At 42.4% G+C, this 17,315-nt stretch overlaps 1 protein-coding gene across 5 annotated transcripts in view; it reads left to right on the top strand.

Annotated features, from left to right (window-relative positions):
- The window catches only part of tead4 (TEA domain transcription factor 4), a 37,637-nt gene that overhangs the window by 4,023 nt on the left and 16,299 nt on the right, over positions 1 to 17,315 (top strand). For 4 of the 5 annotated variants that reach the window (XM_030731392.1, XM_030731391.1, XM_030731390.1 and 1 more), the window contains exon 2: positions 4,567 to 4,907. In XM_030731392.1, coding sequence (XP_030587252.1) covers positions 4,901 to 4,907 — 7 coding nt within the window. In that variant the 5' untranslated portion in view covers positions 4,567 to 4,900. Of the gene's footprint in view, positions 1 to 4,566; positions 4,908 to 17,315 lie in introns of those variants that run through there. The other variant, XM_030731393.1, reaches the window with a different exon arrangement.

The following is a 17,315-nucleotide window of genomic DNA, read 5'->3' as shown; positions in this document are numbered from 1 at the left end:
ATTATGGATCACTCAGAGGGAGAAAAAAGTTCAAGCAGCTCGAAGCATTTACACCTTGAGCTGTTCAGAACAACCGCTCTGCTAACTTTTGGCAACTCAGGAGCTTAACATGCCATGTGTTATTAGTGTTAATAGTTTGTTGTCATTACCTGCTTATCAGCCTAGCATTTCGAGCCCACCACCACCCACCATGGCTGATTTATTTATTTTTTCTGCACAGTTTCTTGTTGCCACGTGTCTGCAACATTGTTGATTGATGCTGGAATTTTAGAGGAGCCTGCTGCAAGTGGAAGCTACATCTTGCTGTAAGGAGTGAGAGCAAACTGACACAGTAGCGCTTTGGACTATATAACCGAGACACCAGGCTGAGCTGAAAGACGTAGCGCTGTCGGATGATAATTGCCAACATATTTGTCACTTTAAGTGAGCGTTAGTCGACTCGTCAATAAAATTAATCAACAGGGTAACTGTGAAAACGACCTTTGGTTGCTGCCTTACAGTCATGATGTGATGTGTAAATATACTGTATTTCGACCTCAGTTTCTCTTTAGAGGTGTTTGCACTGTCACATCAAAGTATTTCGTTAAGATCTAATACGCAAAAAACCCCCACAGTTTTGTCCTGTACATGCATGTGTTTGTTTAGTGCGTGGAGCTCGGAGACGCCTGCTGGGACAGCCCAGTGGGACTCGGAGCCGGGGAACACGTGCTCTCAGGAAAAAAACCCAACAAAACAAACCTGTTCGCAGCCAAGGGCTCTCACTGCCACTTTATTTCTATCACAGAGCCTGATCCCATACTGCTGCCTTATTTTCAGAATGTTTCCTGCCTTTACATTCCTGGCACGATTAGTGGAGGTTGTGACCACTTTAGTACACACACACACACACATACACACACGCATGCATTCCATGAGTGTAGCAAGTACTGTGACTTTCAGGATATCGACGCAGTATCTTTTTCAGTCTCTATGGTGTCGTCCTCACAGTAGCAATTCTAATAGATGAAAATGATTTCATTCTGAGGAAGATGAGGTTTTACACTAAAACCACCAAGTTGAACTTCATTGTGCAATTAAAAAAACCAGGAGATCACCAAAGTCATTAGGAATGTCTGTCAGTACAATGTTTCCAATAATTTCCATCTGAGTCAAAGTTTTGAACTGCGTGACTGATTGACGTTGCTTATAAAAAGCCGCTCTACTTGCCCACCTGCTTGGCTCTGGTCCAGGACAAGCTAAGGCTCAGCTACCTGCAGTTTTCTTGTGGGCGTTTCCTCTGTTTTAAAATATGTGACTGCGCGTGTGCGTGTGTGTGTTTCAGTATGTGTGTCAAAGGGAAGGTTTCATTGTTTCTGTGTATGTGTGTCTCAGCCTTGCATATGACCCTGCTCAGATAAAGTCTTTGTTTGTGTTTTAACTTGCATACGTGTGGGCATATTTTTGTTTTGTGTGTCCAAGTGTTTTTTTTTTTTTCCATCACAAGTTTTAACCATGACTGGATTTGTCTTACTTGGTCAGTGTGTGCAGTTGTGTAAAGGAGAGGGGAGCAGCCAAGTGGTTATGTGGCCCCTTGACCACAGCACCAGCTGGGGGATTATCCTGTTGAGTAGATCCAGGGAAGAGGGGCCATGCTGGGGCGGGATGAGGGGCAGGGCTGGAGGCGTAAGAAGAGGTTGTTTTAAGGCATGGCTTAGGTTAATTAACCTCCTGGATGCTTTGAGAGAGGCAGAGGGCTCCACCCTAATGGTTTATGGCCCCCTCAAATCACACTTTGACATGCAGTGACCCTGAACTGCAGATGCATTTAGTTTAAAATCACATACACAAACAATAGAAATGTCACATTTGGGTTATATCTATCAATTTCAGAAAGTTTTGCTTTATTGCGATTTTTGGGAAAGCTGTTAGCTGTCGAGTAGTTGGTCAGCTTGTGATAAAGATTAGAGCTTATTGGAATCTCATAAGAATTAATTACACAAGATTTTTTACTAGTTTGAATTATGTGTGCGATTAAGTTCAGACAACTTAGGTTGGATAAGGCTGGAGGAATTGTTAAAGTAAGTTATGTTATTTAACTTGGCTTCCCAGTTTTCTTATTAAAGGGAATTATTAAAATCTATATATAAACTATGCAACTAATGCCACTCTATTACTGAATATTTTTTAAGCATAAGGTGTAAAGGCAATGCTACTCTGACTTTCACAGCCTCACAAGAGAAGATCTGCTAACTAGTTGATTATGAACAATGTCACACTTTCAGTGCAGTGTCAATTCAGATTTTTCCTGGAGGGCTATCCACAGTTCAAAGGTTTGACTCTTGTTTACAAATGAATCATCACCTGGACATATGTCGAATGTGTTACGCATTTTATTAACCATTAAATCTGTAAAATGTGAATCCTCAGCATTCATAGCCAATTTTGTTTGATAAAGGAGCCTAAGCTTGATCCAACCAGTTCTTCAACAAATGGATGTTTTCTGTAACTATTTATATTACTACTAATGACATTCAGGATTTCATTTAATATCAATTTCTTCTTGCAGAAATCCTAATTATAACCGTTTTCCTGTATATTTTTGGAGCGTGAAACACTTGCTGTTTAAACGTAGTATCAGCAGAATTAACACAGCAGAGATTTGCTCGCAGGTTTGTGTTTGGACAGTCTGCTCCCTTAGTAAATATAGCTTCACTGTTTTTAGTGTTCTTTGACTGTTTTATCATGTGTTGGTGTTTGTGTGGGTTCAAGTTTTTTTTTTTTTTTTAAATGCATATCCATTTTTGTTTGTACACATGTGTATGAAAAACAGAAATTGATGGGGAGAATGGCTGACTGGCCGGACGCCTTACAGGAAGCTTTGTGGAACATCAGGGGGCTCAAAGGAAATGTGGGCGGGGGGGGTGGACTGGCTGGAGAGTCTTACTCACTTCACAGATCTCTTCCCAATCACAGTCTTGCATTTTAGATCCTTGTACTCTCTCAACATGTAACACACACACACACACACACACACACACACACACACACACACACACACACACACACACACACACACACACACACACACACACACACACACACACACACACTCGAGTTAGGCATTACAATTGACGTAATGGTCACTGCTTTTCTTGTTGTTTCCCTAAATGGCCAAGGAGGGCTCTTAGTTTAACACTGGCAGGAAAAAGGTCAGTGACAAAACCCCCTTTTTGTATTGACTCATGATTTTGGAGCTCTTTCTTCACTGTGTCCTACCATTGTGCCTGGTTTCCATTTTTCTCCTCTTTCTCCATTTGTCAAGAGGAAGCGGTGGAGCCGACAACTGTCTCATTCTCTCCACCCAAATATATGTAAGCACTCTGTGCATATCCTAAAGAAACCGGTGTGTAGGGAAACAGGATGTGAATCTGTTGCAAGTCAAACATCTCTATGCTGTCACCCTTCCCTTTGGATTTCAGTACTGTTTTTTTTTTTTTTTCCTGTCACAAAGAGTCAAAGGATTGCCGAGTTAATCATTTTAATAACTCAGCTTGTTATTGTAACACTCTTACACCCCAAACAATGCATAAACACATTGATTAGGACCTCAGCTGAGGATTTTAATAACACAGTTATAGCACTGATGAAGAAACGGGCAATCCTAAAAAAGCCCCGTGGCTTTAATATCCTGCTGTTGGCATGTGGGTCTAAGTGTGTCTGAAGATGCAACTTGCAACATGATGCAACTTTAATCCGTCTCCTCATTTGTCACACCCCTCCTCTCCTCCAGCACCACATGCCCTCTGTTATTTGTTTTCATGTTGGCATTAGCCTTATTATTTATCTTTTTTCCCCAGGGAGGGTTAGCAGATGTTGAGCTGATGAGATCATGTAGCGTAATCGCTCTGTACCTATAATGGTGCTAATGTAGGGACTAGATTTGCTAACGTAGGTAAGCACTTGGTTTTATTCCACCAAACACTTCTAGGATTTAAAAAAAAACTTAATATCCAAAAATCACGTATGGTCTGGAAGGCTGGGAGAGATTACTCTGAAAATGAGATGATTCTCAGCAGGATTCATTTTTTTCTGTGTATTCTTTTGTAACATGCTAAAGTAATGATGGCATTGCTCAGTAATAAGAAAATAATGGCATTCCACTGCCCCTTACATCTTCAACACATCCCTTTTTCCTTCCCATCCCTGTGACGGGTTCATGTTGCTGTTGTAAATTAAGATTTGTCCGTACTCCTCTTTGCTACTCAAGATCGGGCATAAACGAAATAAAATTTTTTTTTTAAGGGTGCCTAGTAATTTCAAGATGAAACTTTTCAAACAGCTCCACAAAGATCACCAAACTGTATCTGTGAGCTGAATGTACAGTTGCTAAATTCTGTTTTTTGTAAAACATCATACAAAACAAACTGAAGTAAACTAGTTTTCCTGTTTTTTATTAACAGTATAACTGTTTTCTCCACACTATTTTGGTAGCCCAAACTTGTGAAATTATCAAAAACTTTCTCCTAACAGAGCACCACCTCATCTTTTTCCCCTTTCTGTCTTTCTTTCCTGTCCTGCCACATCCAGACCCAACATCATCGTCACACCTGTGGAGTTCATACAGGCAGTTCTACTCCCCGAAGAAACCTCCATCTTCTTCCACACCCATTTACCACAAAACCCAAACCCTCCATCACTTGCTCTGTGGTTCCCTCTCCGTCGTCCCAACACGTCTGCGGAGTGGGTGCCCGCTCCCTCCCCCAGGGGTGGGAGTGATGAGCTGGGGGACGGACTCGACAAACCCCTGGAGAATGATGCAGAGGGTGTGTGGAGCCCTGACATCGAGCAGAGCTTCCAGGAGGCCCTGGCCATCTATCCACCCTGTGGCCGCAGGAAGATCATCCTCTCAGATGAGGGCAAGATGTACGGTACGCCCATCTCTATTGTCTGCTATCTGTGTGAAAGACAGGATGATGTTCACATGTGCACCAGGGTTGAGGATAATTCTCCTTAAATTAAACTCAAGAAGTCTCAGTTTCAATTAAACACTATGTTTCACTTTCAGACCCAGAGATTTACAGTGGCTTGCAAAAGTATTCATACCCCTTGAACCTTTCCATATTTTGTCACATTACAACCACAAACATAAATATATTTCACTGAAATTTAATGTGAAAAAGTGGTATACAATTGTGAAGTGGAAAGAAAATTATACATGATTCAAAACATTTTTTACAAATAAAAAACTGAAAAGTACGGTGTGCAAAAGTATTCAGCTCCCTTTTCTCTGAGTGCAACCAATTGCATTCAGAAGCCTGATGACTGCTAATGACTAAAAAGAGTCCATCTGTGTGTAATCTAATCTCAGTACAAATACAGCTGCTCAGTGACGGCCTCAGAGGTTGGTTAAGAGAATATTGGGGAGTAAACAGCATCATGAAGTCCAAAGAACACACCAGACAGGTCAGGAATAAGGTTGTGGAGAAGTTTAAAGCAGGCTTAGGCTATAAAAAGATTTCCCAAGCTTTGAACATCTCACAGAGCACTGTTCAATCCATTATCCAGAAATGGAAAGAGTATGGCACAACTGTAAACCTACCAAGACAAGGCCGTCCACCTAAACTTACAGGCCGAACAAGGAGAGCACTGATCAGAGATGCAGCCAAGAGGCCCATGGTGACTCTGGACGAAATGCAGAGATCCACAGCTCAGGTGGGGGAATCTGTCCACAGGACAACTATTAGTCATGCACTGCATAAATGTGGTCTTCATGGAAGAGTGGCAAGAAGAAAGCCATTGTTAAAAGAAAACCGTAAAAATTCCTGTTTGCAGTTTGCAGAAGCCATGTTGGGGACACAGCAAACATGTGGAACAAGGTGCTTTGGTCAGATGAGACCAAAATTGAACTTTTTGGCCAAAATGCAAAACATTATGTGTGGCAGAGAATTAACACTGCACATCACTCTGAACACACCATCCCCACTGTCAAATATGGTGGTGGCAGCATCATGCTCTGGGGCTGCTTCTCTTCAGCAGGGACAGGGAAGTTGGTCAGAGTTGATGGGAAGATGGATGGAGCCAAATACAGGGCAATCTTGGAAGAAAACCTGTTGGAGTCTGCAAAAGACTTGAGACTGGGGCGGAGGTTCACCTTCCAGCAGGACAACGAGCCTAAACATAAAGCCAGGGCTACAATGGAACGGTTTCAAACAAAACATATTCATGTGTTAGAATGGCCCAGTCAAAGTCCAGACCTAAACCCAATCAAGAATTTGTGGCAAGATCTGAAAACTGCTGTTCACAAACGCTCTCCTTCTAATCTGACTGAGCTTGAGCTGTTTTGCAAAGAAGAATGGGCAAAAATTTCAGTCACTAGATGTGCAAAGCTGGTGGAGACACACCCTAAAAGACCTGCAGCTGTAATTGCAGCAATTTGTGGAGCCGAAATAGCTCCACGGTGACTTCTTTTTTACGTTTTGCCATTGTGTCTATGTTTGAGTGAGCTTTTGAGCAGCAGCAGCAGCACGCTACGCTTAGGCGTTACGTCCTTATGCATTACACACTTACCAGGCGGAAGAAAAAGTAGTTCCCATCAACCTCGTCTCATTTGGTCAAGATCTCAATAATTTAGTTACTTTCTAACATGTTCTTTTTAAGATACATTATTTCAAATGGCTGAAGTATTGAAAGTTTTGATACTTGGATTTGAGAATCAATTTTAAAGCATAAAGGTCTGGTATCGGAAGTATTGATATTTCAGCATCAATCCGCACATCATTAACCGGCAGAGAAACAGGCACTTCAAAGAGGCTCTTTAGGTAAATATTGTGCGCTTATAGCATACTATCATCATTGGCTACAAACTTGTGCTAAACAAGCTGTTTGAAGACTATAATAAATATACAATTAACTTTTCTGATACATTCAAAGCTGTGGGAAATGACTGCTCATCAAAATATGGGGCGATTTTTAACATATTTTAGCAAAGATTCTGATTTGTCAGTGACATAATGCTTTCTTGTAACTGGACTTTTGTGAACACGTAATGAAATGCTAGCAATGAGCCTTTTTTAATACTCAGATTTTTGTAAGTTGTTGTGGGGCAGAAAGCGATAAATATTCACTACCAAACACACTCATTATAAACTGTACTTCTGTAACAATTTGTTTCACATTCTCTCTCCCAAACACACATAAACATATTCATCACTGCTCCTTGTGGTCATATGTCACATCACTCTCATTCCATGCACTGATGTAAAACTCCACTTGGTTCCGTATTGTAGGGTAAGATGGAAACAGGGGCATCCACACTAATTGCTCATTCTTCTCCACATCCTAAAACCACATTGTGCTCTGTGATTTACAACTTAAAGTCGGCTCAGTAAAATTTCGAGATCTGAATTTGCATGTACATGCATAGGCTTAGTTTAATTGCTGTTCCTAAATTGAACGTAGGTGTGAATGGGAGAATGAATGGTTGCCTGTCTGTGACTGTCTCTTGCTGAGTGACAGCTGGGACAGGCTCCAGCTCCCACCCACACACATGAGTGGAATGAATGGATGGTTAATTAGTTTCATGTACAGTTATGAAATTCTCAGTCATGCCAAGATAGTATTAAAAAAAAAAAAAAGCTTCTTGGAGTCATACCCTAAACCAGGGGTCGGCAACCCGCGGCTCCAGAGCCGCATGCGGCTCATTCAGGCTTAATCTGCGGCTCTGTGCGCCTCGCGTAAGTAAATTATAAGTATCCAATTGAAGTGCATTTTATTTTTGTCAGTTTGGTTTTTGTTGTAGTTTTAAATTGGAACATTATTGTGATCTTGAAATATTAAAACAAAATCATTTTATTTATCTATTTATTTATTTTCGTTTCTCAATATATGCGTCACTCGTGGTTGCTGCTACCGGCTTCAGGTAGCGGCTACCGGCTTCCGCTAGTATTTGCGGCTCTCACTGTTTTGTTTTCTGTGGAAACCGGGCTCTTTCCGGATTACAGGTTTCCGACCCCTGCCCTAAACCCAAGAGGAACTGCCATTTTGAATTTAAGATGCTTGTGAACATTATACATCAAGAACTCAGTCGCATAGGCCTAAAGACTGGTTGGCGAGTCCCTGGCAACCTCCGGTCTCTAAGGAAAAATGTGTATTCTCCCAACTGGTTGGCGAGCAGTTGCAGGACTTTGCAGGCTGTTGCACCAAAAACCTCCTTGTGATTGCTTTGCTGACTGCAGCCTATTGCTGCGGTAAACAGTAGTTGGCATGGAAGTTAAATGTTTTAACGACTTGTATGCAGACACTCGCAAGCTACTCTCCAAGCAGTAGTGAAACTTGAAAAAGTGCAATGCAAAATGGAAACAGAGAACATTTATTTTGAAATAAAAGTTGTGCCTTACCACTGCAACCACCACATTTCAAAAGGCACGACTTCTACTTTGAAAGCAAACGTTTTCTGTTTCTGGTTTGTGTTGCACTTTTTCAAGTTTCACTACTGCTTGGAGAGTAGTTTGTGAGTGTTTGCAGAGAAGTCTGTGGCTTCTTTGCAAACTACTGGCATCAGCGTCAATGTACTAAGCAATTTGTACTAATGTACAAAGCAGTCACAAGGAGGCTACCTCTTTGCAACAAGTTCCACACTAGCGACTGCCAGCAACCTTCAGCAACCACTTGCCAACCAGTTGCAAAATAGATTCTTTTCCCTAATGAACAGTGGTTACCAGGGAGTTATTGACCAGTCTCTAGGCCTGTGTGACTGGGGTCTTATACACTCCTTCTTGATATTTGATGGGACAGATATCATATTTGATTGGTCTAATCTAGAGACCTTGGTGATGCTAAAATGGAAAGCTTTTGAACACATTTACATGTTAGTGTTTGGCCATCATCATATCACCTCCAAGTGGCTATAGGAAATGTCATGTTTCCATGCTTTGATGTACTTATACCTCCTGGTATAAAGAGAGAGACCCAAAATTTTTACCAGGCAAACCTTAAGAAGTTGATGTTGCTTTATTGTCAAAACTATGAGTTATTTTCAGATGGCATTTCCCTGGTAGCATGGCAGATTCCAGTCTGTTGCCATAAAAGTAGTTTTAGCTCAATTGCGTGTTTAACAATCTTGCCCAAACTTCATATTTGTGATAAAGAGTCCTGTTCTGAACACATCTACATGGAAATATTGAGCAATAGTAAAAGTGCCGCTTGGTGGCAACATAAAATGCAGTTTCATATTTTGATGCACTTCTCCAGCACGCTGACCTCATTACCTTCAAATGGGGTCTGAAAACCCTTGTGTTAGCAACTCGTAATCTTTTATAGGTCGTGCATATGGGTTTGACAAAATGGCTCTATAGCACCACCATAAAAAATCCTACATTTCACCTACATATTTCAGTAACCTCATCTAACATCCCAATATATACAAAAAAAGCTTGACTGCACCTTGATTGCAGCACACCTCAACATGCACAAAGGTATGAGAGCCCGATCACTGCTGCTTGCAGCTTTAATTTGTAATTTATAATTTAAGCATCACACACTTTATAGGAACTTTGAGTGCTGCACTTGATGAAATTTCATATGCACATTTTGTGGTTTTAGACCAGCTCAACGCATGTTTCTTATCTTTTAATCTTAAAATAATGATCTGTAGTTTTTAGTGGCAACATAATTATACTACAGGTCTTTCCATAGTGAATCTTTGGAAAATGTCATTTCCAAACAGGTGTTGGGAAGGTGAGGTGACATTCCTGTACAACATTTTGCTGAAAGATGTTTGGCGACAGATGGTTTGGCCATCGTATGGGCCCCTGAATGACTGTTTGACAGTGGATCTGGTAGGTGGAAAACAGAGCGGCTGGAGGTAGTGGCACTTTCAGACAGACTCTGTCATCGCCTTGTTTTGTCACCGTGCCAGACAGCTCCTTTAACTGTTAGCTTTGCCTGGCCTAGCTTAGTGACCTATTGAGGTCATGGCCATCCTCTGATCATCACTTAAACCCTTATAAAGCCTGTAATAATAGTTGGAGTAGGGCATGAAAGAGGGGCAGGTGTTGTCATTGTGTGTCACAGGGATGTAGGGAGTGGTGGGTGAGTACTGGATCAGCAAAGGTGTGGGGGTGGGTTTTTTTGACAAGGAAAGCACTGAGGGACCTCTTCCTCCCTGTGGGGGTCAGGGGCAGGTGATGCACGCCAGGGAGTGCGTCGGCTTGCCAGGAATGGCATGTGCGCTTGAAGCCCGGGGGTTCAAGGCAGCTTGGCTGTAACCCTAAACCAGAATAGACGTTTACCCTTTGAGCGCCTGGAGGGGGGAGGAAGGGTGGACAAATAAACACCAAGGTGGGTAGTGATGTCTTGTATGGCCTCGATGCACAGCAAAACTCTCTCACACCTGTCTCAGCTGTGCATATATCTGCCCATTTCATTCTATAATCTTCTCTGTTTTTTTTGTTGCTATCTCTGATTTATCGCCCCTCATATCTTTTGTCTCAGTCTCTCTTTGTCCTTAATGAACAACCTCTTCTCTTACTGTTGATCTCTCTGTTGGTGTGTTTGCCTTTCAGTTTGCCTCCAGCTGTTCTCTCAGTTCAACCTGACAGCCTTGTGGCAAATCCGGATTTAGGACTTGAGAAATGAGGCAGGACTGAGCCCGTGCATGGCCTGCTTTGCCCCCATTGCCCCGTAACAGAAAGAGCAGGCCGTCCCTTAAAGTCTTTGCAGCCCCTGCAGCTCCCCTTTTATCGGCATCCCCGAGGTCATCGGTGGCCAACAACTCAAGTTATTCAAGCAACCACAATCAATGCAAAGCCACTTTGAAGGTCTTTAGTGTTGTTAATGTTGTTAAAGCGCTGATGGGTGGTCTTTAATCAGGTAGCTAAATCAAATATCAACTTAGAATATCTCAAAGGCATACATGAAATAGTAAATCCATGCCTTATTGCTTTTAGAAATGTTATTTAGTTGTCTAGCACAAGTTAAATATGGATACGTAGACAAAACAAACTGTTAGCAAAATAACTATGCGTCTGCTGGCTGAGGATGACATGCTCTGAATTTCAGGTTGAATTCCGGTTTGAAGAATGAATGCCATTCTTTGCTAAACAATATGATATTGAGTCTCCAGGCAGCAAAACAGAAGCAGTTTGTTTGGATCACCTTCTGCATTGTAAATTCCTAAATTGAATGAAATGTTTTTCACTGCATGTTCTGCATGTATTCGCCACATTCTTTTCCCATAATGCTGTGTATTGCCCTGGCCCCCGTGTCCATTACTCAACAGGCCTATTAGCTTGCTTATTAAGGACGGTGTCATGGGTATTGTGGCGGTTATGTGCTTCAGCAGTAATTCGACATGCATCTGCCAAGGAAAACATTTCCTGCCTTGTGTGGCTCTCAGCGAGCAATGTGCCCTGTGGTCAGAGCAAAGGCCCCGTGCTGCAATAATGGAGAGAAAGTCCCAAAATGTGCTGACAGCTCTCACTAAAAGAATGTAGCTCTGGAAATATGATCATCACCCCTATTTATTTGTTGCCATATATCTGCCATACTAATTTATGTGTCACTTGTGCAACTGTAATTGTTTTATTTAATGATGTCTTTTTTTTAAATATTTTTTTTTGTTATTTAGCAGCATTATCTCTTGCGTCACACAGTTTTATGCAGCTGTTTGATTTTGTCAGTCTGGATTTCCTAACATCTGTGTAGGGAAAGCTTTTCTCACATTCTGACATGTCTTATTTCCTGTGGAAAGAAAAAAAAAAAAAAAAAGATCACCCATGTCAGTGAAGTGGATAAACTCAACAAAGCTCCCCACAGTAGTGACATATTTTTCTGTCAGTTCAGAACAAAGAATACCCACACAATGAATCATGTTCCCACTGCGCTTGGCTTGTGCAACATGTCAGTCTATTGTCGGTTTTGTCAGGCGATGCAAATATGTTTTTGTCTCAAGTCATGCTCATAATGAATATAACGTAAAGGTCAGCGGAAAGCTAACGGCGAGTCCTCACCCAGGGTCAGACTGTGGCAGTCAAGTGAGAGATTCACCAGTGATGTTGACCTGGTGACCTTTGAGGAAGCTGAAGGCCTCTGTTTTCAAGTGGTTTCCTTCAATCGCTCTGCCTCAGTCGTCTGCTTGAAAAAAGTACTTGTGCGCTCATATATGTAACTAGGGCTGAAATTAATCTTATAGAACATATTTTCTGATATAGACATAGTGTCAGAGTAAATTAATTTACTTAATGAACTTTATGATTCAAGCCAAGCTTTAATGGTGATAGGATTCCTGGGTGGAGGGTTCTCATAAGAAACCTGGACCCCCTCTCTCCAAACTTAAGGCTAGCATGGGATTTGATGCTGTCCAGAGGGTTTTCGAGGGAATCCCCCTGCTGACTTCTGGAATCTACACGCTACGCCCTCCGTCTCTGTCACTCTTTTTCTCCCCGGACTTCTCGCTGTCTCACAGTGTAACCAATAAGATATGGTGAGCAGCGCCATCCATGTAACAGGGCTGCTACTGCCACTTTATTTAGCCTTTTCAGAGCAACAAGATGGAAGGTAGAAAGAGCGAGTAGAAAGATCTGTCTGTAAAATTACGCACAATCTGCCCTGCATAAATCATAGCAACTGCAAAGACACTGGCAGGTTTAACTTAAAATCTGTTAAACCTTTACACCTCTGCTCTACTCTAATTTTGGAAGTTACTCAGATAGAACAATTTGGTTTTTGGAAGCATGCATTACAAATAATAACTCTTAGAAAAAAAATACAGAGGAAGAGCCACTTGGTTTTAGAAATTCATATTTCGGAGTCATCTAAAACAAGACACAAACTTAAAACTAAACACTTTGATGCTGAATATATTTTTTTAAAATGGTTAAGTTTACATGTAGTAATGTAGTGCTTGACTTGTTGCTGAAATCAAGGCTTGAGAGCAGACTTCAGAGCTCAGTGGGCTGCTTCCAGTTTCTGTCAAAGGGGAAATGACATGCAGCCAAGACATTCCTGCAACCTAAATGTGACCTATGTTTTCCTGAGCAGACACACACACAGTTAAAAATATGTTCAATGGAGAAAACATGTATGGCTGTCAGATGTGTCTTCAGAGAGCATGATAGGAATTTCTATTATTATTATTATTATTATTACTGGGACATGTTTCGCAGCAGCGCGGGCGGAGACATCGAGGAGTTTACGGAAACTGTTGTGGGATTTATTGGGAAAGTTGTTGAAGACACTTCACTTAGGAGGACCATCAGGACTTTTCCCAACCAGAAGCCGTGGGTGGATAAATCTGTCCGCGACGCCCTGAGGTCCCGCACCGTTGCCTACAACTCCGGCCTCGCCTCTGGGAACATGGAGGACTACAAGGTTGCATCATACAACGTCCGCAGAGCAGTGAAAGAGGCAAAACATCGCTACGGCCGCAGACTGGAACAGCAACTACAACAGTCTGACCCCAGGGGACTGTGGCAGGGACTACGCACCATCACGGACTACAAAGCACCACACACACACCCGGTGAGTGCCGACGCTTCTCTGGCTGATGAACTCAACATCTTCTTTGCGCGCTTTGAGTCGGGAAGCCGACAGCCCGCTGCGCTCCCGGCCGGAGGGGCGGAGACACTCACTGTGACGGAGCGCGACGTGAGGAGGGCGTTTAGACGTGTAAACAAACACCAGGAAAGCGGCTGGACCAGACGGTATTAGTGGACGTGTCCTTAAGACCTGCGCTGACCAGCTGGCACCTGTGTTTACACTGATATTCAACCTCTCACTGAAACTGTGTGTGATTCCCACCTGCTTTAAAAAGTCCATCATAGTCCCTGTCCCAAAGAAACCACACCCCAGCAGCCCCAATGACTTCAGGCCCATAGCACTCACCTCTGTGGTGATGAAGTGTTTTGAGAGACTCATCAAGACATTCATCACCTCCTCACTGCCCACCACCCTCGACCCACTACAGTTTGCATACCGGCCAGACAGATCCACAGATGACGCCATATCCTTCCTCCTCCACAAGACCCTTTCACACATAGACACTGGTAAGGGGAACTATGTGAGAGTGCTGTTTGTAGATTACAGCTCAGCATTCAACACCATAGTTCCCTCCAGGCTGGTCTCTAAGCTGCTGGACCTGGGCCTGGGCCCATCCCTGTGCAGGTGGGTTCACAGCTTCCTGACCAGCAGACCACAGGTGGTACGAGTGGGTCACCTCACCTCATCCTCCCTCACCCTCAACACTGGATCCCCCCAAGGCTGTGTGCTCAGCCCTCTGCTGTACTCACTGTACACCCATGACTGCGAGGCCACGTCAGAGTCCAACGTCATCATCAAGTTTGCTGACGACACTGCTGTTGTGGGACTAATCTCTCACAATGAGGAGACAGCCTACAGGAGAGAGGTCTCCCGCCTGGAGAACTGGTGCCAGGAGAACCACCTCCTGCTCAACGTCAGCAAAACAAAGGAACTGATCGTGGACTTCAGCAGGAAGCAGCAGAGGGACTACCATCCACTTGTCATCAGTGGTGCTGAGGTGGAAAGAGTGGACACCTTCAAATACCTGGGAGTGACCATCTCACAGGACCTGTCCTGGACTCATCACATAAACATCACTGTGAAGAAGGCCAGACAGCGTCTCTACCTCCTCAGGCGGCTGAGAGACTTCAAGCTCCCACTCAAGGTGCTCAGGAACTTTTACACCTGCACCATCGAGAGCATCATGCGTGGGAGCATCACCACCTGGATGGGAAACTGCACCAAGCAGGACTTCATGGCCCTAAAAAGGGTGGTTCGTTCAGCTGAACGGACCATCAGAACCACCCTCCCCAACCTGCAGGACATTTACACCAAGCAGTGCAGGCTGAGGGCCATGAAGATCCTAAAACAGCCCAGCCACCCTGGACACTCTCTCTTCTCCCTGCTCCCATCAGGCCGGCGTTACCGCTGCCTGAGGGCTAAGACTGAAAGGTTGAAGAAGAGTTTTTACCCACAAGCCATCCGTCTGCTCAACTCTGAGCCCTAACTGGACCATTATTGCACAGTGTAAATATTATAATTTAAAAAGTGTGTATAGTGTATAGTATATAGAGTATAGTGTATAGTGTGAATTACTTTTTTTTATTTTTATTCTTCTTATTTATATGTGTGTGTATATAAGGTTGCAGGTACAAAATACATTTCACTGTGCATTGTACTGTGTATAACTGTGCATGTGACAAATAAACACTATCTTATCTTATCTTATCTTATCTTATTATTAATTACACTTAAATACAGCAAAGATGCACATATATATATATATATATATATATATATATATATATATATATATATATATATATATATATATATATATATATGTTTATGAGAGATGCCAGGAAGAAGGCAAAATGCTGTAAGTCACACAAACAGTTTTGTAATGTCTGGTATGACAGTTTCTTCTCCTTTACTGAATGCAGTTAAGAGATTTGATGTTTTGGGTTGTCTTCAGGCTGGAACATGCTGTTCTAGATGCATGTAAGCAGATCCTTAATGAAGTCACTCAGGCATGTCTGCGGGAAGTTTTCCCTGGGAATTTTAAGTAAAAGTATTAAATAACTGTTCGGGTACTGGGGTGGCTCAGTGGTAGAGCAGTTGACCACATATATACCACGAGGCAAAAGCTGGCAGCGCAGGTTTGAGTCCCGGCCTGTGCTCTTTGCTGCATGTCTTCTCCTGCTTTCCTGTCATAACCTACACTGTCAATAAAAGCTGCTGTGGCTAAAAAAACGTATTGAATAACTGTTTAACTCTTTAGTTTAATCCTAACTAAAGTAACTTAACCTTAGACCTTGTCAGGAGCTGTACAATTCTGTCACACAATAAAGCTGAAAAAAATAATTTTGACCTGGGATGTTGTACCTTAAAGCCCTGCTTTTCCACCATGTAACCGCATCAGTAATTTCCACCCACTGTTTGTTCCTCGTGGAGTGCAACGAGCGAGTGCTCTTGATCTCAGACATGCTCCAGCTTCTCTTATTGTTGTGCACTGGGGAATGTAAACACATGGACAGTGTGATATGGCACAGCCCTACTGACATTATAGTTCTAAATTTAGGGAAAAGAGAGCATGTTATTGGATTGTCATTCAGAATTGGCAGATGCCCTAAGTTGAGGTATCAAAATTGTTATCTGAAGAGAAAAGGTTGGATTGTTCGCATCTTGTTTGCTGACCCCTCTACTCGTACTATTGCTGTAGTACACTTTGGATGTTACAGATACATTTAAGTATTATACAACTAACAAAGTCTATATTAACCTTGTCTGTTATTTATCTTGTTAACAGTTAACAGGTGTGTCTCTTATAATGGCAGTCTATGTGTGAAATAATGTTTGGGATGGATTTTTTTTGCAGCACAAATTGGCAGTAAGGTTAATTCTGCTTTACAGAAGCTGTTCTACTGTAACTTACACTTTTCCCTTAATCATACGGTGATATTATTATAAATTTGCAACAACGTTTTTTTTCCCTAAATTGCAAAGCCCGGTGGTGTATCTTGAGCTCTGGAAAACCCTGACTTGGCTTCTTCTGCATCACTTTTCATGCCCTTAAGAAATGTTTCCAGAATCAGATTCCCCTTAGACACGTCCGTGACTGCAGGCAGTGTGATAAACAACATCAGACTGTTGACCGCTGGTTGATGGTATAATGTTCCTACTGACTTTCCTGAAGCCTTGGCTGGCACTAATTCTCTGTCTGTGCTTGTCCCATTGGATATCATGATCTCATCGCTGTGTGACTGAGTCGCCTCTCTGATCTCATGGGTGTGTTGGAGGGTATTTTTGAGGGGCCCTTCCCCAAGCACTCACATTAGGAGTGGCAGGGCATCTGATATGTGAGCATGAGGCAAAATGTCTTTGACAGCTCCTTAATGAAGTTGTACAATGGTTGAAATACATACCTGACTAAATTTAAAGAGAACACTGTCATATAGAATCATTTTAAAATCATTAATAATGAAATGAAATTGTTTCATTTTACTATAAGAAAGAATAGCAGAATTGTTTTTTAACCATCCTGCCTTTCAGGGAGTTACAACTCTAACCTCAATGTCTTTCGAGACTGTACTCGGCCTGCTCTTAGAATGGCACCTTACAGGTTGGTTGAGTTTTACAACAACTTGCATTCGGGCCTTGACAAATGCTCAAAAGAATCTGGCTACAAAAATGAAAAAAAAATGGAAGCGCTGCATTCATCTGTGGAGACATGCTTACACGTCTGTGTCTGCTGCTTTGAAAATCCCGATTGGATACGCAATGTACATCTTACTGTACACTGAAGATAAATTGGTGGGAAC

This window comes from Archocentrus centrarchus, chromosome 6, assembly GCF_007364275.1.
Source record: "Archocentrus centrarchus isolate MPI-CPG fArcCen1 chromosome 6, fArcCen1, whole genome shotgun sequence".
NCBI lineage: Eukaryota > Metazoa > Chordata > Actinopteri > Cichliformes > Cichlidae > Archocentrus > Archocentrus centrarchus.
This window is presented reverse-complemented; position numbering and strand designations above follow the sequence as displayed.